Source organism: Stegodyphus dumicola, chromosome 2 (assembly GCF_044657685.1).
Source record: "Stegodyphus dumicola isolate Sdum_Otavi_A_Nest chromosome 2, ASM4465768v1".
In the NCBI taxonomy this organism is placed as follows: domain Eukaryota; kingdom Metazoa; phylum Arthropoda; class Arachnida; order Araneae; family Eresidae; genus Stegodyphus; species Stegodyphus dumicola.
In genome coordinates, this window is record NC_140769.1 from 272,023,845 (window position 1) to 272,050,717 (window position 26,873).

General features: G+C 33.8%; 2 protein-coding genes across 2 annotated transcripts in view; one reads left to right on the forward strand and one right to left on the reverse strand.

Moving 5' to 3' along the window:
* The window catches only part of LOC118204658 (transforming growth factor-beta-induced protein ig-h3-like), a 209,892-nt gene that overhangs the window by 153,279 nt on the left and 29,740 nt on the right, over window positions 1–26,873 (forward strand). Inside the window, exons 5-8 of the mRNA XM_085812155.1 lie at window positions 4,371–4,547; window positions 8,989–9,292; window positions 12,564–12,773; window positions 17,252–17,441. Of these exons, the coding sequence (XP_085668281.1) occupies window positions 4,371–4,547; window positions 8,989–9,292; window positions 12,564–12,773; window positions 17,252–17,441 (881 nt within the window). The remainder of the gene's footprint in view (window positions 1–4,370; window positions 4,548–8,988; window positions 9,293–12,563; window positions 12,774–17,251; window positions 17,442–26,873) is intronic.
* LOC118192998 (uncharacterized) overlaps window positions 928–26,873 on the reverse strand; it is a 263,491-nt gene continuing 237,545 nt past the window's right edge. The window contains exon 19 of the mRNA XM_085812154.1: window positions 928–1,457. Coding sequence (XP_085668280.1) covers window positions 1,215–1,457 — 243 coding nt within the window. The 3' untranslated portion in view covers window positions 928–1,214. The remainder of the gene's footprint in view (window positions 1,458–26,873) is intronic.

The following is a 26,873-nucleotide window of genomic DNA, read 5'->3' on the forward strand; positions in this document are numbered from 1 at the left end:
CTATCGGCTGTACTGGGCCAAAAAATAATTTAGTATCCCTTATCAAAGATGTAATTAACATATTAATACACCGTGATCTAAAATTTATATATCTGTTTCCACGACATTGGAGTAAAAATATATTACTTAAAGAGATTAAAGTAAAAATATTACTTAAAGAGATTAAATTTTACATACTGAAGAACTTTTTTTAATTATTAAATAACTGTTTTTAGGAAATCTTAAACAATAAAAGTTTAAATAATGCAGATTTTGATCTCTGTGCAGTATTTGCATTGCAGATATTCAAAGACATTGTAAAATTATGAGTCAAAAAAAAAAAAAAAAAAAAAAAAAGTCTTACTGTGGCATAGATTTTGAGTGAAACTCAAAACCAAAGTTGCTTTTTTGACTAATTTTAATATTACACAGGTGTGTTTCTCTACACTTTCATTTGTATTCTAAATTTCATTGATGTTAACATCAAGAAACTAGTAATTGAATTAAGTGCATTGCAGCAATTTACATTCTCAGGGGTAAAACCCACTGAACACTGGTAGTTCGGTCCGAGGTTCGAATCCCGCGAGCGAGCTGACTGCATGGGTGCTTTCGTGGTTTTCCCCATGTGTAACGTGTATACGAGCCAGTTTCCCTTAGAAAGTCCTCCGCGAAGGCATGCCTCCTCTTAGGCAGATAGCCCTCGAGGCTTTGCAATAATCACACACACCACCATTTTCAGTGTTAGAGAAACTTCAATTTTTCTAATGAAATTTTTGATAAAGCTATTAATCAAATCACTCTTTTTGTTATAAATAAAAGTGACACATCATAAAATATATTTTAACAGCACACAAAAAAAAATAATAACTGTCATAATCACAATATATACTTAAGAAAACGTTCAGTTCTGTATATCAAGGATAAAATTTGAAAACTTGCAATGGCTGAATATAAATAATATATCCATCACACATGCCCACAATGGTAAGTAGAATGAGGTATATACACAATTATAGATATATATGCATTTAAAGTTAGGCAAAGAAACAAGCTTATTAAATGCATCACTTAAATATACAGCAGGTAGACATTTTTACACACATGCAATATTTATCAGAATGACATGTGTACAAAATTTTATGGCTGGGAGCGTGAGATACTGATATAGTTCATTATCAAGAATAATGTATACATGAAATAAAATTACTGAATTTCACAAAATAATATTATCACTATTAAGCACACATATACATGAATGCCATCTTGATACATCTTGATACATGAATGCCATCTTGATACTCTCCCCTTCCACCCAACCACACGAGAGGACTTTCGGCTCGCCGCATATTTAGAGTGCCACCATGCCGCACCGACACTATACCTTCACAATCATTCCTTCTGCGGAATTCGAGCCTGGGACCCTCGGCACGGCAGTGAGCGACGATACCGGTAGTCTTAATTCGAGGTAATCTATTATGCTAGAAATACAATTATTTTTATTAGAAATTTCAATATCCTTACAAAGAAAATATATTATTTAGACACAAAGTAAAAGCGAAAGGCAGTTTATTAATTTTTATAAAGATGCAGACGGTAGAAAATAGTGAGCATATAACCGCTATATTTCGATACATACCGAAATACAGCGAATTTTTCAAGCGTAACCATAATTACAATTGATATGAGGTTTTTAATATTCCTTTTTTACAGGACTAAAAGTGACTCATTCTGTCAATTCAACAAAAAACCCACAAACGTACATGACTGAAATTCATGAAATAGGCTGCCATTTTCCCAGGAAAAGAGAGAGAAAGTATCTTGTAATATTTAAGAGATTTTTCTTCATAGTTATTAGGTACGTATGTTATTCCGGCATGTGCTGTAGTCCTTTTAAGTTGAAGGACTCTGGCTATGGTTGCATTGATTTCAGCTTGTAAAGAGAGTGGTAGTAACCCGGCTAAGATTCGGAGGGCATTCGTTGCAGTCGTAAACTCCGCCTCCGTATTTCTCCCGCCTTCGTAGTGTATTGGTCTGCATGCTGGGCGCGCAATCCAGAGGTCCGTGGTTCAATTCCCGGCGACGTCGTTGGTCATTTTTCATCTCTCCAGCTTCATAATGACCTAATAGCTGTACAGTGGTGTCCGAACTAAAATTGTGGTGTATGACGATTCTCCACACCCAGGATTTGGTGATTCGGTCCCCTAAAACCCCAGTCGCCCTTTAAAAGGGCGAGTATATAAGGTATTTCTCCCGTCTTCTTAGCGTGCCTTCGTGGTGTAGTGGTCTGCACGCTGGGCGCGTATTGCATAGGTACGCGGTTCGATTATCTGCTCATTTTTCATGACTCTGTAGAGTCATTAGGTTAATTGGAAGCAGAAAAGATGAAAAATATGCAATCGCCTTCGCCGGGAATCGAACCACGGACTCCTGGAATACCGGCCCAGCGTGCTACCGTTACACCACGAAGGCACGCTAGGGAAGTGGGAGAAATACCTTATAACTCTTGCTTCCATAAATAAACCTAATGACTATACTTTAGGAAACTATATTTGACGAAAGATGCTTTGAACTATTTCAGGAATGATTTTTATTAGATGGTGACTGAAGCCCCAGTTGTAATTTACTCCCCACACTTAGCGAAAGGGATAGTGGATGCCTATTGATTTCATTTAACCTGAATTTAAAAAAAAACAAAAACAAATGATGTTGCTTTGCATGCCACTGGCATCGGTCCGCTTTGTTGGGTCATTCATCTGTCCAGTCACGAATATAATCTGATAATGGAACTTACTTTCCGTTCCGGGTGGGTCCTTCGGTATGGCAATCAGCGTTACTGACTACAGTACCGCATGGAGGTTACAGTTCATTTCTAAATGAAATATTCGAAAAAATGTGCTCAGATTCCTGACATCTATTTCTGAGATTCTCCAAAGCACTTTAAATAATTTATTCTTTCGGTGACTGAATTGTCATTAATATGTGAATTATACCGAAGAGCAATATATGGGTTTGTATGTGTTAATTTTTTATATAACATGTTTTTTACTTCCTTGTATTAAGTAAAAAGGAAGTATTGTAATCGCGAAAAGTTTCAGGCAGCATATTTCAACGAAAATATCCATTTTGACCGCTATCGAATGCAATTTCACGATGTTTTTGCGTGATATCTGTACGTAAGGACAGAATAAAATACTCCTTTCCTTCAAAAAAATTATAAAACTGCTTTAAAATTAATTCTGAAGAGAATTTTTCGTGGCGTCTGTACGAACTTATGTACGTACGTGCGTACGTACGTCGCATAACTCAAAAACGAGTAGTAGCCTCAGAACGTTGAAATTTTGTATATAGGACTGCTATAACATGTAGATGTGCACCTCGTATTTTGGTTGCAATCGGCCGCACCAAACGTATATAAATACTATATTTATATATATATCCACTTTGTTACTCGGCACAGTGATCTCAGTTTCTTTACTCTTATATGTTTGTAAATTGTATTTTTTTTTCTTTAAAAATGATTATATTAGGTTGTTTTTATCTTCCGGTTAAGGATTTTATGCCTTTGGTAAATCTGTGTGCAATATTTTTAGAATTAGCAGCAATTTTAAAGTTGTTTAATTGCCGCTAAGCCTGTTTTTAATAGCGGCCATTGATGTTTACATTTGAAACAGGAGACTAGTGGATTTGTTGCCAATCTAGAGAAACTTAGCTTCGCAACAACAAAGATAACGCCTTCATTTATTATTGCCAATTAAATCATGCTTAATTCTTTCTGGAATTTTTTCGAGGAAAGAAGCGTTTGAGATTTACTTCGTAATTTTTAATACAGATATTTTGAATTTTTATGTATTTTTGCCTTCGCGCGAAGTGAGAACTGAATTAATTGAACGAGATATACTCAATCGTCTGTGAAAAACTGTTTCTTTTTTGTTTTGTTTTCTTAATTTCTTTTATACATCGTTCTAGCTTTATTATAGTATTTGAATAGAACATGTGGCAACGATTAGATAATTCTATTCTTTAAATGATATAAATTTTGTGCATTATGAGTTATAATATGAACGAAATATATAAGTTAACTGTTATATAATTATTGGATTATATAAAAGTTAACTTAGTTTCCGTTATATAATTATTATATATACGTTAGCTGTTATATAATTATTAATACTGTTAAGTGAATCTAGCGCCAGAGTGTCGCTATGGTAAACACATACTAGAGTGAATTTTAAAGAATGCATTTATTCTATTGTGGTTTATCCGCTGTCGGCGAAGTAGATTTAATTCAATTCAATAAGTTTAAATGAAATACAAGAAAAAATGCGTATAATGTAATATTCCAATACAAGGAAGTCATGTGGTGTACACATCAGATTTTTTAATCTTAACAGCAACTCACTCCAGCTGACCAGGAATCTTTAAGAGTTAGTCTTCTGGAGCAAGAGTCACCGTTCCTGTTGCATCATGTGGTTGGTGGTCGGAAATTGCACTCAAAGGATTTCAAGGGTGAGCAAGAAGTGGAAACGCTGAATGGCAACACCGTCCGCATCAACAGGTATAACCATGGGGTACGTCACATTTTATCTTTATTCTTTTTTAATAAAATTTGTTAGTAAAATTTAATAATATATAGTTCAGCAGTAGGTAACAGCTTAAAGCTTTACATAAAATTATAAAATAGAATCAGATTTTGTTACTTAAAAGCTTAAAAGCATTCTTTTAAAATTGTTTTTCCAACAAAACTCGTAAAGATCTAATCTTATTTTCTTTTAATGACAGTCATGGTAACAGGTTTCTTTTACCGCACTACATCTTCCCTTTCCAGAAGTTGTTTATTATACCATCTAAAGAACTGTACGTACTCTGACAGTTTTGGCTCTGAGAGATAAAATACACAAATTGGGCTCTTATTTATCATCTATCCGAATGAGTGACGTGAGAAGCCTTTTCCGAGTATTGAGTAGTAGGCAGGAGGGGTTATTGCCTGACTAGGATAATCAGGATAAAATTTTAGTTACTATTACTTATTTTTTAAGTAAAAAATACTCTCCTCGTAAAATTTTAGTAAATACTGCACTTCTTCATTGAGATAAAAAGAAATCCATATTGATGTCGCTAAGACGCTATTCTGCATAATTCTTAAAATCCGATTTGGATATATCAAACATTGCAATCTTATCGTATGTTTTTCTTTTTTTTTTTTTCTAAAAAATTTTTAAACTAAAATATAATTTAAAAAATTGAAAAGCATGCTTTATTAAGATATTTCACTACAAAAATAAATAATTTTCATTACCAAGATTTCAAAAATTTTAAAGTATTAACAAAACGTTAAGAACATTAATTCTTTTTCAGAAGAGCACGAATAAGAGTGTTATTCTAGGATGCTTTTGCATACTACATTATATGTTTTTCCATTCGGCTCTGATTCCTGGATTTGAATACACGCGAACAGACAACATAAAGTTGACCATGGGAGAAGCATTGACTTTTCCAAATGCACTCCCTTGAGCTTTGTTAATAGTAACAGCAAACCTAAGTTTGATTGGAAACTTCAGTCTTTTAAAGTGAAATGGTAGGTCAGTGAGAAAGATTGGGATTCGAGGTTATAATAACAGTTTCCCCTTTTCCTACACCTGTTAAAATAGTGGCACCGATTATATTCTGCCCCAATTGTGTGATCCGAAGCCTCGTTCCATTACGCAGTAGAGGTGCATCTATATTTCGCATAAGCATAACCGGCACATTTAGTTTCAATTGAAGTTTATGGGAGGGTATACCTAATAGCTCTAGTAAAGTGTGTGTGTGTGATTATGGCAAAGCCTCGAGGGCTATCTGCCTAAGAGGAGAGATGCCTTCGTGGAGGACTTTCTAAGGGAAACTGACTCGTATACACGTTACACATGGAGAAAACCACGAAAACGCTCATGCAGCCAGCCCGTTCGCGGAATTCGAACCTCGGACCGAACTACCAGTGTTCAGTGACTCTTTATCGCTCGGCCGCTGGTGGGCGTTCTAGTAAAGAAAAAAACAAAAAGATATATCTCTCCTCTAAAATTAAAACAGATGTTGGTTAGGATCGTAGTAAAAAAAGTACTTAATATACAACTTATACAAAAAATTGTCTTACAAACGAAAAATAATTATTCGAAAAATGAAAACAATAAAAGTATTTCATAGAAAATATGCGATTTCAAATAATCATAACCGTTCCTTCTTCAGTTGTGACACTATAAACATTTCTCTGTGAGAAGACCTACTCTATAATACCAGTGCACTCTAACGTGTGACAGGCGTAATATTAAGTATAGTATGACATTCGTAGTTTCCTAAACAATTAACAGATGTTGCTATAAAAGGATGCAAAAAGTATATCAAAATTAAAATGTAAGTAATTTGTCAAGCTACAGTCATAAGTGAGTGGTACACACTATGCTCATGTTCTATAGCTTAAAATGATTGTCGTTGCATAAACATTAAATGTTGAAAGTTTCGTAACGATAAGTTAAACGATGTAAAAATTTGTCTGCGCGTGCAAATGCGTGGCTTAAACTACGCAAACATTTTATAAACTATATAACATTTTCTAATATTGGAAAAATCCCTTTAATAGGGAAAAACCCAACAAAGTAAGTAAAAAATGTAGGGGAAAAGTAGTTTTTAATTAATATTTCGGCTAATTAAAGTCGTACGAAGACATTTTATAGCCTATAACCTTTTCTAATATATCAAAAATATTTCTTGAAAATTTCATGATGATCGGTTAAGTAATTAAGGCGTAAAAGCGTAACAAACAAACACACAAACAAACTCACATTCGCATTTATAATATTAGTTAGGATAACCTTTTCTAATATATCAAAAATATTTCTTGAAAATTTCATGATGATCGGTTAAGTAATTAAGGCATGAAAGCGTAACAAACAAACAAACTCACATTCGCATTTATAATATTAATTAGGATAACCTTTTCTAATATATCGAAAATATTTCTTGAAACTTTCATGATGATCGCTTAAGTAATTAAGGCGTAAAAGTGTAACAAACAAACAAACAAACAAATACACAAACAAACTCACATTCGTATTTATAATATTAATTAGGATAACCTTTTGTAATATATCAAAAATATTTCTTGAAAATTTCATGATAATCGGTTAAGTAATTAAGGCGAGAAAGCGTAACAAACAAATTCACATTCGCATTTATAATATTAGTTAGAATTTTAATATATTTGAGAGAATTGCAGTATCAATGTAAATTCTGTAAATGGATGTGTCGGGATGATTAAAATTATTTTGCTTAGCATACTTTTAACTGAAAGTGTGATGTAAATAAATGAATTAGAAAATTATGCACTTTTTTTAATAGAACTATTAGGAAGAAATCGAAATGTATTCAAATACGTATAAATGCATTCCTGAAATACATCGTAAGGTATATGCTAATTTTATAACAGTTACTTAGTTTACCCTTCCTATCTCTTCTGGCTTCAGCTTACAATTCCTTACCAGAATGAGTTTTTAGAATCAAATGAGAAGGAAAAAGTATTTAAGTCAAAGTTCACTGACTTAAAGTGTAATTAACCCTTCTCGAGTTTACGTTTCTGTTCTTGAACTTAAATGATCATTCGCTTTAGTAGTTCACTAGGTTTCTCAACACTTAGTTTAGTAGAATAAAATGGAAGAATGCTACAACATTTAAAATATTTTATCGAGGTATAAATAATATATTAATTTTGCGTAAATATTATGTGTTTATTTTAATAATATTATTTTTTTATTTCAAAATAAACTAAATAACAAAATATTATCTGTCTTTCTATTTAGAGATAATATTTTGTCTCCGGACGTGTCTACTAATTACCTATCAAATTCTACAGTAAAAAAATAAGGGTAAAAGACTTACAGTTTTCAAAATTAAGTAGATCCTGAAGTTTGTACTCAAACAGTGAAAATGGTCAATTTACAATCGTTTTTCATTGCAGTTGGTACTGCTACCAATTTTACGTTTTTCCCGTAAGCACTTATCTTGCTGAAACAAAATTTTCGTAGATGCTCGGATAGTCTAAAAACTTGCATAGATCATGGTTCAGATATTATAAGCTCACTCTTCCTTCTTCATTACAGCAAGCGTGGCTAAGAAGTTGAAAGCAAAATTCGATCTAAAACACTTAATAAAAAGTAAAATCTATTACGCCCAAAGAGGCTTTTACTTAGCAATTTGTGTGTTACCTTTATTTATTAAATATCATGTTCTTCACGCTTAAACATAAAATTCAGTTCAACAGCAAAGTCGCAAAATAATTTAAAAAGAGCATATCTTTAGAATTTTCGATACACAGTCTCGCGCGCTGGAGATGAAAAAAAAAAATTTTTTTTTTCGTACAGAGTTGCCATTTATTGTTTTGTAATCGTTGAGTTTGTTAATCAAAAATTCGTTAGTTTTACAAAATAGGAAATCGATAATAAAACAAATTTCAAATTTGGGCTTCCAGATGCCACATTCGGGTGGAGACGTACGTTATTCAAAATTTGAGGGTTCTAGGTACCATCGTTTTTCCACAATGCGAGAAACAAACATTCATTTATGAAGATTCTTCATTATTTAATTTCTTTAAATATAATACGGGGCTCTACTATTTGGTGGCAACAACTTGAAAAGAAAAACGCCGTTTTAAGTGAAACGCCACATAATGCCAAAACGAAATTAATAGCTCTTCTGGGCTAACGTCCTTTGGTCTAAAAATTATGAAACGTCTTACAAATCTCATTGCACAGAGCAACTCTTTTTCTTCTGTTACAATTGACTATACGAAATTGCCTCACGAAAGCAAATCAATGCATTATCATAAATCTTATAGTTCCTTTGCAAATATTTGCATCATTTGTAGTTATGTAAAAGAACCAAAACTTCTTCGGAAGCATATTTTATTCTCGTTGACTTGCATAGTTGTATGCAACGATAGATTTTTGGTAATAAATATGTACGATATTCTTTCGGTTCTAGATGATGACGGTCAACTGCGCACCAATAGTACGCAAAGATCAGCAAGCCACAAATGGCATCGTCCATCTCATCGATCAGGTTCTAGTTCCACCATCCAATCCTGCAGGACGGCCCACTATCCCAGAAGCCCTTTTCAATGATGGTCGTTTTAGAGAGATGTCACGGATCATGCTGCAATCGAACTATGTGAACGACCTGCGGCGAGGTGGACCATTTACCCTTCTTGCGCCAACGGATGAAGCATTCCAGAGCATAAGCGCCCTGGAGTTAGACCGAATAACAAACGATCCTGATGCAAGATTAGGTAAGAATTCGCTTTTGAGCATTATATTACCTTTATTTTTGGAGTTTAACGAATTTAGTATTGTTTTGTTGTGAAGATAAGTATAGATAAGGATAGATATGATCATTTTTATGGCAATGTTATGAAGAAATGAAGTAGAACATATACGGGCACAGTTAAAAATTTGAAGAGGGTTTATTGCAATTTATTTAGATATCTTAAGGTATCTATCTGCCTACGTTAAAAAAACGATTTCGGTGAAAAAATTCGATTTTTTTTAATTGCTCAATTTGAAAGGTCAGTTTTGTAGGATTCCGAAAATGGTTCATTTTTACGTTTGTGATAATTAGAAGAGAAGGTATAGCCAATTAACTGCACTGGAAGTGAAAGCAGAAAGACCGGAAGTGCCATTTAAAAGGCTCAACTTAAAGGTAAACAATGTTGCTATCCGTGTTTTTTTTTTTTTTTTTTTTTTTTTACCTGTTTGTGTGTAAACTTGTGCTAAAACATTTCATTTTAATTCTGGATACTTTTTTTTTTTTTTTTTTTTTTTTTTGTTTTGTTTCTGGTAATAATTATTTGCCTTAATTTTTGGAACTGGGACTGGCAACATTGCGGTTTTTTGAACTGTGTCTGGCAACATTGCGATTAGGTATAAAGACTATGTTGCTGGGTGCATATAGTATAGCAGTTTTAATTTTTAATTCAGGGTATCTTGGATTACTTCCTGTGTTTGAACATTTAGGCATATCAATTGAACAAGAAATGATTAAAAATTACTTTGGAATTGATAACGAAAGAATAAAGAACTCGAAACGTCATTCGTCGCTCACTTCGAAAGTAGCCAGAAAAAAATTAAAATCAAATAGAAAATCAAAATTACTTAAGTATAAAGATATGGAGGGTGTGATGTATAAATGTGGAGAATTTTAAGTGTGTAAATACAACAGAACAGTTTTTCTGTTGATGTGAAATCTTTAAATGCGTTTTCTGGAAAACTAATTTTTCTAGTGTTTTTACATACAAGAAATGTAATTACTCAAAATGTTTTAAAGGTATCTCTATTAAATTTCACTAAAGTATTTTCTATATTATTTACTAGGTTTTAAGCTACAATCTAAGTTATATTTATTAATTTGATTGTTTTATAAGTATTTCTATATAAAACGATAAGAAATATTTTACAAAAAACTGTGTTTCTTCATGTAATTACACATATTTCAGTTAATTTTAGAAATATCATAAACATTTTAGTTCATAACACAGATGAGTGTTGTAGTAGTATACAGTATAAATAAAATTGAAATTTATGCTGTGGGAAAAAATATGCGAAATTTAACGTAAGTGTTAAATTCTCCTAAAAATGTGCATAAAATTGCATATATTTCAAAAATTTATGAAAATATTCCTAAAAATTTACCTATTTTCATGATATGATATCATATTTTGACTAAATAAATATATATTTCATCAGAATCCTATGTTTTAAAAGAAAAGTGCTCCGAACGTAGGCAGATACCTTAAGAATTATTGGATTTGCCAAATTTTACTTATAATATGCGGTTTAAGTTTTCCTGAATACAGAAATTTGGCACGATCATCGCCAAAGAAAGAAAATCATACGGGGAAGAACATCCCTGTTTCCCTTTCGATGCATGGTGTTATGACATGTTGCTCAAGCCAAAACTGAGCTTCAGGCATGACCTGTGTCTCATCCTGCAATACAAAATTTTTATATAGGACCGCAAAATTCCATAAATTATTATAGAAATTATCTTTCTAATACAGTTTCGTAGTTATGAATATGTTTAGTGCTGGCATATATTTGTCACATCCTCTCGTATATTTTGTAAGAATCTTTGTAGTAAAGAAGTCTCTTTTACTACAAAGATAAAAAATAATGTGGACACCACATGGCTTCTTTGAACGGCCTATTCAATTATACACATTTTTTGCTGCACTTCAAATAAAGTTATTTCCTCGAACTTCATTAGAGTTCTATTTCTCGTTCATTAATTTCAGTTCTCACATTGTGGTAAGGCAAAATTGTAAAATGCAGAAAAACATTAAACACAAAATACAGTTAAATGCAGTTAAAAAAAATTTTTTTTTTCCGATTAAAATTAGAGTTTGTACTTTAAAACAATGGGCGAAAAGTAAATTTTTTGGTGCACAAAAATTTATAAAGTTAACTTTCAGTCTCAGCGGGCAAAAAGCCACTGAAGTTGATGCAACATCTAACTTAATTCACTGCACAACAAAGAGTTTCAAATATAAACAAACAGCGCCGCGTTAGGCGTAACCGCCATTTACACTTTTAAGTTAATAATAATTCTGCAAATATTGCATGCAGATTAACTTAAAACATAAAAACCTTAACCGGAACATAATAACAGAATAATTTAGTCACTTGTAAAGCAAAAAAAAAATGGGCAGTTTAACCAACATATAAGAATAAAAACACAGATCCGGGACAAAAGGGTATATGTATATACGTTTTGTGCTGCCGATTACTACAAAAAAGGGGGATGTACAACTACATGTTATAGCAGTTCCATGTACAAAATGCCAGTTCTCTACGGCTAATCATTTTTGAGTTACGCGTGATGCATATATACATTTGTACAGATGTCACGAAAAAAAATCACTTCAAAGCTATTTGAAATCTATTTTAGAATCCGTTTTGTAAAGCGTAATCCTTTATTCTATCCGTACGTACACATATCACGCAAAAATTCGTACAAGTGAATTCGAGGGCGATCAAAAGGGCGATCAAAATGTATATTTTCATTGAAATATGATACCCTAAGTATTCCGTGATTACACTATTTCCTTTAACTTGGTACAAGACAGCAAAAATATTCTGCGGAAGAAATAATGCTTGGAGAATTTGATATTTGAATTTGCCTAGTTTTAAATTTAACGTGCTTCTTTTACATCAATTTATAAGTGCGCAATTCTTTTCGTAAAATATAATAGACGATGACGCTAATTACAAAATTAAAAATAAAAAAAATCTAAATAATAAGTGTGATTTCATCAATCTTATCTAAGGTTAGCGGTCTGATCTAATTAATCTTATTTAATGATTTAATCTTATTAAAGATTAATCTTATCTAATGATCTAATCTTATCAAAGATTAATTTTATCTAAAGGTCAGCGCTCTCTTCTATGTTGCCTGTCTCCACACAGGAGTCTTATTTGCATGCTTTTACATCTTTAGGAGTAATTAGATAGTAAACTAGTACTGCTTTAAACTGGATGCTTCAAACTTTTATGATTATTTTACAGCGTTGATGAAGAATCATATCATTCCCCACACTGTTTGCATACCCGCTGTCATCGACACACATAAGATGAAGAATGTAGATGGAGGAAGACTAGAGTTATCGTGCAATAAGTCTGGAGTTTATGTCAACGATGGCAAGGTCAGTTCTGAGCAAATCATTGCACAGAATGGTGTCATCAGCATTGTCTCCAAAGTTCTCGTCCCAGACAGAGGTAAGTTTTCAATGCAAACGCACTTTCATAATTCAATTGTAACATTTTTCTCGCAGAGGGGAATATACTTTTCAGGGCGGAGTGGAGACTATAAAGATTTATTGCATTCGTCTTCACATGATTTTGTGGTGTAAAACTGTTAACACATTCAGTTATCAGTCTGAAGATCCGTTATCGGAATCCATGGAAAAACGCAATTGAATTTTTCACGGTTCTTGCTCTAAAATTTTAATAGTCTTTAAAGTATTTATAGTGAAACCAAATAGCCTCGATAAGTTTCAGCGAAATAAGCCTCGATTTATTTTTATCTTAGTTAGGATGTAGGGTTTATATTTACTTTAACTAACATTTATTTTAAGTTTAAACTATCTTTCCTGTCAAGCCTTACTTTCCCCTGGAATTGCCAATACCAGAGTATGTAAATTTGAGTAGAACGCGCAAAGTATTCAAAATTGTCAGCGGAAGTAATCTGAGTTAAATAGAAGGGAAACGAGTTCGAATGTGTGCTTTCTTGCTTCACGAGCGTGGAGATGGCTAGGTAGAAATTGAAGAACCACGCGTTTCGGCCTGTGTGCTTGCCTCGGCAGATAGTTAAATCTTTCAACGTAATATTCAGAAGTTTGCTGAATTGTCAGCGGTATCTTAGAACGTGGTTAGGTTAGTTACGTTTTAGAGAGCCTCGTAGGTAGTCACTTGTTATTATTCATTTTTAGTTTCTTATTTTTATTTTACCGCCGGGTCGGCGTAGTTTGTGAGCGTCAAGAGCACGCATCTGTAATTTCTAAAGTTGAATAAAAAGGGATTTAAACCCTTCTCAAGACTTTGTATACTTTCCAGTTCATAGCAGTCACCACTATTGTTGCGTGCAGGTTGGGAGCGCGCAACATTACAAGGAAAGGAAAAGTTTATGCAAACCGCAACCATGAATGAAGCTTTGAAGAAATGGAAAGAATTCCAAAACACATCTTAATAAGTTACATACAAATCACACTTGGAGCATAACCTTGGTTTCAGTAGAGTATTTTAGCATAATTAAATTTACAAAGAGGTATTATGTTTTCAATATGTTTCCTAAATATTTAGAGACAAATTTTACTTCTTTGGTCCTGTAGCAAAATTTTAACTTGATTTTAAAAGTTCGTTAATTTTTGTATACCAGTGTAATTAACTATAGGATTTTTCAAATTTTGAAAGCGCTAAAGTTTGTTTAATTGATATCACTATGAAATGTCCTTTCATCTTGTTTTCAGTTTAATGTTTTAATTGGAATCTATAGTCCTTAGTGTAAGATATATTTTCAAAATTGAGATGTATTTAATGCTTTAGTTGACTCCATTTCGAATTTGAAAACAACTTAAAAAGGACTTTACTTTGTGTTAAGTAACAGGTACTTTACAGTACCTGTTACTTAACACAATAATTCACTGATTTCTAAATAAAAGAATTTTTAATACGTTATTTACAAAAATTAGTGCAATGTTTTAACATTTTAACGCTAGTGCAGATACTTAAAAATCAATACTAAACTGCCAAGTCATTTCAAATGATCACTCTACATATGACTGCCAATTTTCTGAAGACAAAATACGAATTTGCTTTAAATCGTTTTCTGCCTTTTAGCTGACTTCCATGAATGGCAGAAGACTAAACTCCAATACTGAAATATTTGCATGAGCAGTGCCAATTAATTGGAGACTCTTGTTGAAAGGCATCAACTCAGATAATGCATACTTTACACCCCTATATATATCTATAGGAATAAAATTGCGATGAAGTGCTAGAATGATATTAAAATGAATATAAAGCTGAAATACAATTAAAAATTGTGATTTATTATCGTGGATCCTTTACGTATATCTGATTGTTACAGGAAAAGCAAATGCTTCTGAGCAAGCAAATACTATAGCAACAGAAAGGTATTCTTGATTCCCCACGCTTTAAAGCAGCATTTTTCGTTTCTCCCCATAAAACTGATCATATGTTTCTTTCAAACTTGAGAGTACTAACTAATTGGTTATATTTGCTCTCAAATGCTGAAATACACTTACCTGCACCTGCAAAAATTAATGGCGAGGTGAAGAAATTAGCATAAAAGTGGAACAAGGCAACAGAACGGACTGAAGAATAATCAGGAAATAGTCTTGGGACTAGTACAGTAGAACATGCACATATATGGTATAGGGCGTAGGGGCAGGAGTATTGTCGAAATGATAATTTATTTTGGTTATATTTGCTCTCAAATATAACCGAAATTATTCTAAATTGCACACGGACAACCTTCATTCAACTATTCGCTGAAAGTTATTGAATGATGTATAGTGATTTTAGTAATGCGTGATATGGTCAACAGGGGATCGTTGGGAAGTTGCAAAAAGATCGAAGTGTGACGGGGAAGTTCGGGATTGCTCAAAGCGTCGTTTCACGAGCTTCGACAGAATTTCGAACGGCAGGAGGAAAGCTGCCCAAATATCCATCAGCTGCCGCCCACGACCAACGACGGTGGCGGACGATCAGTATATTATCCTACAAGGGAGAAGAAACAGGCAGTATATAGTAGAAGAAATCTCAAGGCAACAAACAGTCTACTGGACTTTCGATGTCAAATTTCGCAGTTGGCCAGGCGACTGTACAAGCGTGGTACAAGGTACGACAACCAGTACGAAGTGTGCCATTAATGGGAAGTTTCCTGTGGTGCCGGGAATACGAGAACTAGACAAAAAGGAGTGAGGTTGAGTGCTCTTCGTGGATGAGAACCGATAGAGAGAAGAACGATTCTGGATTTATACACGTCTGGTGTGGTGTATTTAATTATGGCAAAGCACACTAGGGCTATCTGCCTAAGGGGAGGGATGCCTTCGTGGAGGACTTTCTAAGGGGAACTGGCTCGTATACACGTTACACATGAGGAAAACCACGAAAACACCCATGCAGCCAGCCCGTTCGCGGGATTCGAACCTCGGACCGAACTACCAGTGTTCAGCGACTTTACCGCTCGGCCGCTAGTGGGCTTTATACACATCTGGAAACTGATTTATACACGCAGTTACCTCTCCGACATCATCGAAAAGGACCGTTCTGGAGGTGCCAGAGTTCTCGTTTGAGGTGGAATCCTGCTTTATAGCCGTTCTTACATGCAACATCTTCCAAGGAGGTTCAATCACTAGTGTCCGCTTTGCACTGAGGTCCTATTGCATTGCATGCGTTTGTTTAGCTGAACTTCCTTTTCATGGACGATAATGCTACACCTTCTTACACTAGCGGTCGCAGTGCTCTTGGAGAGTGAATATATTCAAAGCAAGGATTGGTCTGCGAGGTCTAAGGACATAAATCCGATAGAATACGTGCCGTCAGCAACGATTCCGTACCTGTGATTGACGCAACAATATGAATGGGCCTCGATGCCTCAACAGCTACTTGAGAATACTGTCCTCATTTCAGTCCTTGTGCTTGTCTCGTCTTTGTGTAGATATTTTATTTCGCAAAATTTCAGTACTGAATTCTAAATTTCGATTAGTTAAATTTTATGAGGAATCAATACTAAAAGTCCCTGTACTTTGTTATCCTTTTTACTTTTATACTTTTTATTATTTAATGTATATATATATGAAATGTAATTTCTCATACATTATTTGTTTTGTGCAGCCGGGGCAACAGGAATGAGACAAATTTTGGAATATAAAGTGGTAGGTTCATTTTAGCATCCATCTCACAAGCGTTTTTTATCGTACCTTGAGCAGAAGCCCTATTTATACATATGTGTGCGTCACGAGGCTCATCCAATCAGCGATATTAATTGAAATCACGAGGTGACGCTATCTTCTCATCAGGAGTGTTCTTAAGGACTTTATGTAATATGACAGATTTATGAGTTTGGCGATTTGGCGGGCACCAATATGTTAATATATTTTATACTAAAGAAAGGATTTCGCCAAAATTTAGGAACAGGGATGCAATTTAGGTAGAGCATCGCCAACACATTATTAAGCAATATTATTAGAATTTAATTTAATCAATTGATTTAAAAATATCATTACATATATATATATATATATATATATATATATATATTTCATCTAAATTATCAAAATAAATAAATTTCTGATTAATAAATACGAAAAGTGCTCTCAAAAATAAATTCACAAAACTCTACCGTTCTTCACCACTTTTCGTATCATGTCCATTTTCTAAATATTTTTGTGCCACATTTTTTATCCCGAGATTTTCTTGAAATTTCCGATATCCGCAAACATCTTTCATTCTAATTTCAGTTTTTCCTTATTTTTTACTTGCTCCTAGTTCCTCCTACTTGAACAAATGATATTTTTTCATCATCCTTTTATTTCTTAACAGATGAATTTGCATGTTACATCTCACACTTTTACAGATACTCATTTCTAGTTTTCTTGTCAGTTGTTGAATAAGAAAAAAACTTTTTTTTTTTTTTTTCATTTGTAATGAATATTTTTTCTTAACGCCAGCTCGGAGTGTAATGGCCTTGCTGGAAGCAAGACCTGAACTTGTTTCAACTTTCTCTCGTTTGCTCAAGAAGTCAGGAGTGGAAGCGTACTTGGAAAAACCGAACATCACGGTCACAGTGTTTGCGCCTTCTAATTATGCATTCAATCAAATGCCAGAGGAGGACTTCACTCTTATAAATGATAACCAGGAGTAAGTAAATTCTTTTTTCTTTCAGTGCAGAGAAAAAGTATTTCAAGTGTACGATAATTGTTGTCATTTATAAATTTATAATTTGCAATGAGAGTCTCAAACATGAATTTTAATTGTAAGTTTTTACATTCAGCTTATAAATTTAAAAAAAAAAAAAAAATAGAAAATAAAAAAAAATTTACATTACGCCCAAAGGGGCGTTTTTTTAACGTATTGTGTGTTATGTTCATCTATTAAATATCCTGTTCTTCGCACTTAAATCTCATAAAATTTAATTCAACAGCAGTATCACAAAATATTTAAAAACAGCATATCTTTAGAATTTCTGATACAAAGTCTCCAGCCCTGGAGATAAAAATGTTTTTGTTTCCGTACAGTGTTGCCATTTTCCGCTTTGAATTCGTTGAGTTTGTTAATTAAAAATTCGTTAAAGTTTTACAAAATATGAAATAGATATTAAAACAAATTCGAAATTCGGGCGTCCAGGTGCCCATATTAAAAACAGCATATCTTTAGAATTTCTGATACAAAGTCTCCAGCCCTGGAGATAAAAATGTTTTTGTTTCCGTACAGTGTTGCCATTTTTCGCTTTGAATTCGTTGAGTTTGTTAATTAAAAATTGTAATAAAAGTTTTACAAAATATGAAAGAGATATTAAAACAAATTCGAAATTCGGGCGTCCAGGTGGCCATATTTGGGTGGAGGATTACGTCATTCAAAACTGGATGGCTCTAGGTAATGCCATTTTTTCGCACTGCGAGAAACATACATACATTCATGCAGGTTATTCATTACTTAATTTCTTTAAGGCAGCGTGATATTTGGTGGCAATAATTTGAAGAGTGAAACGGGCATTTATAGTGAAACAACGCAAAATGCCGCTTCGAAACTAATAGCCCCTTGGGCTAAAAAAGGCAAAATGCATGCTGTAATTTATTAAGTAGATTACCGTGTTCCTAAGTATTTTTTTTTTTTTTTTAAATGGTGAGTTTCAAGTGCACAAAATCTGCTTTTTGTCAACAGCGCCTACTGCCTAATGCGTGGAACTTAACAATGATTGTGTTTTTTCTAATGTTTTTCTTTTTCAAGGTCTTCTTTACCTTCCGAAATTTTCGAGAATATCTAGTTACTAGAAACAATTGCTTTCGCAGTAGAAAAAAATCTGATGTGTATACCACATAACTTCCTTGTACGGAATATTAAATTATAGGCACTTTTTCTTGCATTTCATTTAAACTTATTGGATTGAATTAAATCTACTTCGTCAATAGCTCATAAACCACAAACCAACATATGCACTCTTAAAAGTTCCCTATCTTTATTTACCATAGCGACGCTCTGGCGCTAGGTTCACTTAACAGCGTTATATTTCGTTCATATTATAACTCAGAACGCACAAAATTTATAACTTTTGAAGAATTATCGAATCGTTGCCACATGTTCTATTCAAATACTATAATAAATCTAAAGCGAATAAAAGAAATTAAGCAAATAAACGAAACAATTTTTTTTTTCACAGACGATTCAGCATTTATCATTCAATTAATTCAGTTCTCACTTCGCGACAAGGCAAAAATACATAAAAACTCAAAATATCTATATTAAAAATTTCGAAGTAAATCTGAAACACTTATTTCCTCGAATAAATCCCAGAATGGATTAAGCATGATTTAACTCCCAATAATAAAATAAAGCGTTATTTTTGTTGTTGCGAAGATAAGTTTCTCTAGATTGGCAACAAATCCGCTTTTTTGCCAAGTTTTAAATGTAAACAAACATGGCCACCATGGCAAAAATGTTTAGGCTTAGCCGCACTTAAACAACTTTTAAATTGTTGATACCTCTACAAATATCAAAGGCAGATTTACTAAAGATTACATAAAAACATTAACCGGAAGATAAGAACAACATAATTCTATCATTTTTAAAGCAAAAAATGGACAATTTACAAACATATAAGCGTAAAGAAACTGAGATCACTGAGCCCGGTAACAAAATGGATATATATATATTTATATACTTTTGGTGCTGCCGATTCCAACCAAAATACGAGGTGCACATCTACATGTTATAGCAGTCCCCCTATATACAAACTTTCAACGTTCTGAGACTACTTGTTTTTGAGTTATGCGAGATACATACGTACGTCAGACGCCACTAAAAATTCTCTTTAGAATTCATTTTAAAGCAGTTTTATAATTTTTTAGAGAAAAGAGTCTTTTATTCTGTCCTTATGTACAGATGTCATGCAAAAACATTATTAAATTGCATTCGATAGCGATCAAAATGGATATTTTCGTTGAAATATACTGCCTGAAACTTTTCGCGATTACAATACTTCCTTTTTACTTCGTAAAAGGAAGTAAAAATGAGGTAAGAAATTGATGTAAAATAAAAATAAAAAATATTTAGTTTTATGTTTACTTAATTTTATAGTTACATTGAAAATGTAGTAATATTTGCTTCTAAATGTTCTTATTAAATAATTAAATAACGTTCTTATTACATAATTAAAATCTTTCTTATTAAATAACCGAATAGCATTCTTATTAAGTAGTTAAATAACATTCTTATTAAATAATTTTAACACATTTTTAAAGTTTACTGATTTATCTACTCCATAGGTTTTTGTGTTTAAAGACATAAATACATTCCCGAATCGGAGAATTTCTCGCTTACGTTGGCTTTGATTTATCTAAAATCATCAATTTTGCAGAAGTTTGATTTTCGAGGTTATTTTGTGATGTGCCTCTGAGGCGTTAAATATGAGACTCCATAATCATGGTAAAAGGACATTATACCATTGATCCACACAAACATTATAGCATTGATCGATACGTAATTTGCTTTATGAAATTTCATTCTACATTTAAGTAGAATATCCTTCTTAGTTCTGTGTGATACTAAGTAAATTAGATTGAATTCGATTAGACGATAAAATTGCTGTTTTTTAAAACAGTTGCTGATCTTGTGATGTCACTTCATTTCATAACTTCAGTCAAAACTCCTCGCATGAAAACATTGAACTTAATTCCGTAATCTGAGTTTTTTTTTTTTTTTTCTTTTTTCAAATCATTTAATATACATTTCATGTATTTCATTTAATTGATTCCATTTTACTTTATAATAGCCGAATCAGGAGCTAAAAATGCGTTATACAGTTTGAAAAAAAAAATAGCTTTCAGTTCTCGGTAGTCGTAATATTTCAAATAAGCGGTTTTTTTTTTTTTTTTTTTTTTGTGTGTGTGTGTGTGTGTGTGTGTGTTCCTTATATTCAGTTAAATTCTTGAAACTTTTAAGAATTTCTCTTGAGACTTTTTTTTTAAGATTCGAAATTCTTAATTTTCTTATGAATTTCGAGATTTTTAGCAACAGGATTCTCGTGTACAATTGCTAGAACCTTGCTTTTAGGTGTAGATTCTTGACAACAGAGAAGGATAAAATTGCATGGATATTTGTGCGGTTTTCTTCCTGTATAACATAAAGAAGAACCAGTGCCTCTTAGAAAATTCCCAATAAATTTATAAATTCCTTAAATATACCTAAAGGTTTTAGCATAAGTAGATAACGCAATCAAAAGTCTTTGCAGAATTACTGGTTTACGTCTTTAGAGAGGAGAGAATAACTTTTTTTTTTTTTTTTTTTTTTTTTTTCGGAAGTCACTGGCAAAGACAGGTTAGAGCGTTTTGCAGATTGAGACGTTACCGCATTTTGATATATGCTTTACTGGCAAAGTGGTACTTTATACGTGTTTTACCATCAAAATTGACCGATATATTTAATTTAAAAGTTTGAAATCATGTTCATTTTTTAAATCGCAAGGTTAAATTTGTACATCATAAAAAATGAAATATAGGTTTAGAGCAAAGTTTCTGATGTTAGCAGATCACGTGACTAACAATAATAAGCAGAGTGTCGAGGAAAGTGTTATTGTCGAGGAAAGTGTTATTCTTCCTCAAGTGTTATCATCAATAACACTTGAGGAAGAATCAAGACACAACTTATTCACCAGTATTACATGGGAGAGTTCCAAAGACACATTTATAGTCGCCTAAAAACTACGATAAACACTCTGAAACAATAAGCAACACAGTCTTCAAACTACTACAGTGAAGACAGCTTTAAAGCAAATCACTAAAGTACAGCTCCCGACTCGATTTGGTCGCTCTCAAGCTAATCTCTGAACTCAAAACACTACGACTCAACACAACATTCTCTCCTACTCCCCGTACAGGCAGGATATATATAGCTTTGACCTGCCTTCGAGAACATTCTCGCAGCAGCAGCTAAGAATGCGTTTTAGAGTGTTCTCCCTCAGTCTATGGCATATCGCCAATTTTGTCGGCAGATGTCGCCAAATGGGCAATTTCTCTCCAAATCTGGTAACCCTGTCTTTCCCTGCCACCTTCTAACCTAACCTCGCTTTGCGAGGAAACTATCTTACCGCAGCTGGGCATTTCGCAACATTATAAATTAAATTACATCCTATTAAATTAAAAAGGAACATTATTCAGGGACCTTAAATAAAATAAAAAGTCAAATTTCAATCATAGAAAGTTATTTTTTAACCAACTGTTCAAATAGGGCGATTTGTTCTCTTCTGGCCCTGAAGCTATTTAAAAATCGCAAACTTTAAATTCCTCAATCAATTTTATGGAGTCAAATAAGGTTTTATTTCTTTAGTATAAGTATACACTTTTACAAATTATTAGTATGTAGACTGCGAGAGCGTGTAAAAAGTTAGATTTGGGGTTTTTTTTTATTAAACTGATCTTTTTAAGTTATAATTACCATGGCATGAAAGTTGCGATTGACCGTGGATTTTCTCCCGTGATTATTGATAAAGCCGTTAAAAAGTTTTCAGATTCCCATTAAAGAAGTCATTCCACTGTTATAAATAATATTAATGACCTTGTCGTGCTTCCATTTTATCCTTCTGTTAGCTATAAAATTGCACGGATTCTCCAGAAATTCAATTTTCAAGTCGGTTTCTCCCCTATTAATAAAATTCACCCTTCGATTCTAAAAAATTGCGTTTCTGTCTTGAATTCTTGGGGAATTTATAGTAGATCGTGTCAGTGTGGTTTAAGATATATTGGCCAAACAAAAAAACGTTGAAGTTTCGTATCAAGGAACATGAATCTTATGTCAGAAAAGGCGAAATTAACAAGTCTTCAATAGCGTATCATAATTGGACATTTAACCATAATTTTGAATTTGGGTCTGCAAAAATTATCCCAAAGGCTTCTTCCATAGGTGAATTGGATTTTCTTGAGGCTTTTCACATTCACAAAGATTTTGCAGGTTGAGTTAATGATTTGAAGTCCAATCCAGTCCTTCCTAATGCCTTTAAAATTCTACTATCTTAATTCAGTTATTTTTGCCGATAGATGGCGTTACCTCCTCGCGTTTGGTACTACCAGAGGGTATAAAAATCCATTCAGTGGTTGCTTTCCATTATTTGAAACTCAGATTTTGAGCGTGAAGGTGCATTTGCCCCTCGCTCCCTATTTTAACTTCGCTAATTTTTCTTGTCCTTTATGCTTGATCAGATAGCCTGGCTCAATAAAAGTAGGCGACCAGTGCAACTCTGATTAAAAATCCAGTTATAACCATGTGCAGTGCTGATAAGGACCACGTGTTTCTGAGACTCCTTCTCCTTTATTTTCTTCTTTCTAAGTATTTCTTTGTCCTGATGAGGAGGGACCTTTAGCTGCCCTCGAAATCGATTGAGTGTTTCATTATACTTACGCTAAATACAAGGTTGTTTTTACGATTTTGATTGTCGCATTAGCGTGTTTCTCTTCTAGTCTATTTTCCAACATGCTGATTTTCTGAATGGGAATTTCTATTCACTTACACTAGAATGATATTAATTTATAAGCCTTGTTTTGAAATTGCCATTTATAAAAATACTAGAATTTGAAATTTTATGTTTAATTAATGAAACTTAATTATATTCGAGTCTCAAATACCTTATTGTTATTAACAATTTTTTCAGGGGTCTAGCTTGCATGTGATGAAATAGAGTTTTCTAGTAAAAATGTTTTAATTGTTCATTGCACCTGATAAAGCTCAAGGAATTTCAGTCCACTAAAGAAATTCAAAATCTAATCTTAATGTGGATATTAGGAAGAATGTGGATATTTCCTGGTTTTTCTGTTCTCTCCTATATGAATCCTCGGCCAAAATTGAATGAAAAATTAATCTGAGTCTTCTACTGGAAATTGATGTACTGAATTTACGATTATTACGAAGCATTTAACAGATATTTCATCTGTTTCGTCCGATATTTACAAGTTATTCGTTCGAATATCCTGTAAATACTTTTCATGCATATGAAGAATATAGCAGGCAGCTTTCCATGCATATGAAGAATATATTGCTGTAGATTTCAATAAATATCCGAGTCCATTCGATTGAAAGATGTTTTTTGTATAATGTTGCGTGTTATTTTTATTTAGTTTGTAGGGTTTATATTTATTTTAACTAACATTTATTTTAAGTTTAAACTATCTTTCCTGTCAAGCCTTACTTTCCCCTGGAACTGCCAATGCCAGAATATGTAAATTTTAGTAGAACGCGCAAGGATTCAAATTATCAGCGGAAGTAGTATGATTTAAATAGGAAGGAAACAAGTTCGGTGTGTGATATATTCTTACTTAGCGAGCGCGGAGGTAGTTAGCGAGAATTGAAGAACCCCGCGTTGCGGCCTATGTGCTTGGCGGGAAGTAGTGGTAATCGTTCCAGTGAGCTTCAAGTCTGCTGAATTAGCAGCGGTATTGTAAAACGCGGTGAGTTAGTTATTTTAGAGAGCCTCGTAGTTAGAATCTTGTCTTTACTTTCTTTTCAGGTTATTATTTTTATTTGACTGCCGAGTTGGCACCGTCTGTAAGCGTCAAGAGCACGCAATTGTAATTTATTACGTTGAATAAAAAGGGACTTAAACCCTTCACAAGACTCTATCTTTTATACAGTTTCCACAGTCACCCCTTGGTTGCGTGCAAGTTGGAGGCGCGCAACGTTATATTGGCGCCCGAACACTTATCGAACTGAAATGGCCGAAAATTGGATGGAAGCCGCTGGACAACACCAAGAAATGACAACTCAGTTAGAAGGATTTGGATACCTGGTCCAGACTTTGAGAGCGTCAATCAAGCCAAACGTCCATTTCGACGGAAAAAATTCGGTGGCGGTATTTCTAGAAGCTCTAGAAAACCACTTTCAGCTCTACCCTGTTCCTGAAAGACAAAAAGTTGCCATCGCCACATCAGCACTAAGAGGACAGGCCGCGCTATGGTGGAAAAATATAGGCAAATTTTTATTAGGGGAATTTGGAAGCCAGACATATATATTTGAAAATTTCAAAAAATCGTTAGTAAAGGCCTTCCCCATAGTGAAAGATCGCGCACGGCTGGAAGCCGAACTATATAGTTTCTATCAACGGGATACAGCACAATTGACGGACTTTATTTTACGAAAAATCAAGCAACGGATATGCTGTATGGAAAAAAAAACCCGATGCGGAGATAATTGAAATAATATTACCAAGATTGTTACCCGCTGTCCAAGACTACTTTGAAATTAGAAACCCAAGCACATTGCAGGAACTTTTCGAATTGGCGGTGAAGTTTCAAAATCGCAGAATAGCGGAAAGAGCGAGAGGGGAAACATATTCTCAAAGTACCCGAAGGAAGGAGGAAACCAGAAATGGAAATCGCTCGTATGGGGGAAAGAACTATCAAGCTAACGCATCGAAACTCGAAGGTCAAGGCCCAAAAAGAAAATTTGAAAATAAACATCCGCGTACCCAGAAGACACAGATTGAAAGGAAAGCTTTAAACGACTAGAGGGGCCTGTGAAAGGGAGGGTCCAGACCCCGGAAGTTTTAAAAAAACCCTCAAATAGACATTTAAACACGGTCATCGTAAAAAACTCACAGCTACCAATTATACAAGTCCTGGTTGGCGATGTACCAGTAGAAGCCCTCATCGATACAGGAGCAGAAGGAAATTTTATGAGTGAAAAGTTCTTCAAAAAGAATTTTTATAGGATACGACTATTTAAAACCAAAAATACGGAAATTATAGCGGCGCAAGGAAAAACATGTCACTGCATCGGGAAATTATCATTAAACTTACAGGTAAAAGAGGAAAGTCTCAAAGTATTAATTTTTGTGGTGAAAGACCTACAACACTCTCTTATTTTAGGTATGGACTTTTTAAGGGCCGCGAGGGCCAAATTAAATTTTCAAGATAGTTCCGTGGTGTTGGAGATGGACCAGAGGGTGGTGGAACCTGTGGAGACACCTGAATTGGACCTTAGCCATCTGAATGACCATGAAAGTAAAGCAATACAGCAAGTGGTGAGTAATTTTTCTCATTTGTTTTCAGAAAAACCAGGAAACTGCCAAATCGTGACTCACAAGATTCAATTAAATGCCGAAAAACCTTGTAGGACTAAACCGTATCGTTATGATAAACAAAAAGACCTAATCATCGAAGAACATATTCAGGAGATGTTAAAGAATAAAATAATAACGCCCATAAATAGTGAGTACGCGAGTCCAGTCGTACTATGTAGGAAAAAGAACGAGTTTCCTCCTTCGGATAAAAGGGCTTGGAGGTTTGCTATTGATTACAGAAAACTAAATAGTATTACTAAATTTCCAGTTTACCCTTTGCCGGTTATAGACCAGATCATTAGACAGATCAAATCGACAAGATATATGTCTACTTTGGACTTAACGTCTGGCTACTATCAAATAGCTATGAGACCCGAAGATATACACAAAACCGCGTTTATAACAAAATCGGGCACTTATGCATTTTTACGCATGCCCTTTGGGTTGTGTGGGGCCCCATCAACATTCCAGAGAGCTATGGACATTGTTCTAAAGCCTGTCCTAGGAAAATCAACTTTAATTTATCTAGATGATATAATTATAACGGGTAGTACGTTGGAACAACACATTAATGACCTCGAACAAGTTTTTAAATTATTAAAAGAGGCCGGTCTTACAATTAACGCCTCAAAATGCAAGTTCGCAACTAAAGAACTTAAATATCTCGGTTATAAAATTTCGCAAAAGGGTATAGAAACGCAAGATTCAAAAATAAAAGCTATTAAGGATTTCCCACCGCCAAGAAACTTTCATCTTTCCTTGGGTTATGTTCTTACTATCGATCTTTCATAAAAGATTTCGCTAATATTGTTGAACCACTCTTAGTAATCAAAAGAAAAAAGAGTAAATTTACGTGGACAGCGGAAGCTAATACAGCTTTTGAAAGATTAAAAGAAGCGCTTATTAATGCCCCTGTTTTAAAATTCCCTGAGGGGGACGAAAACCTGGAAATTGCAGCAGATGCGTCAGACTATGCGGTGGGCGCGGTTCTTATGCAAAATAACCATCCGCTGGCATTTTTTAGTAAA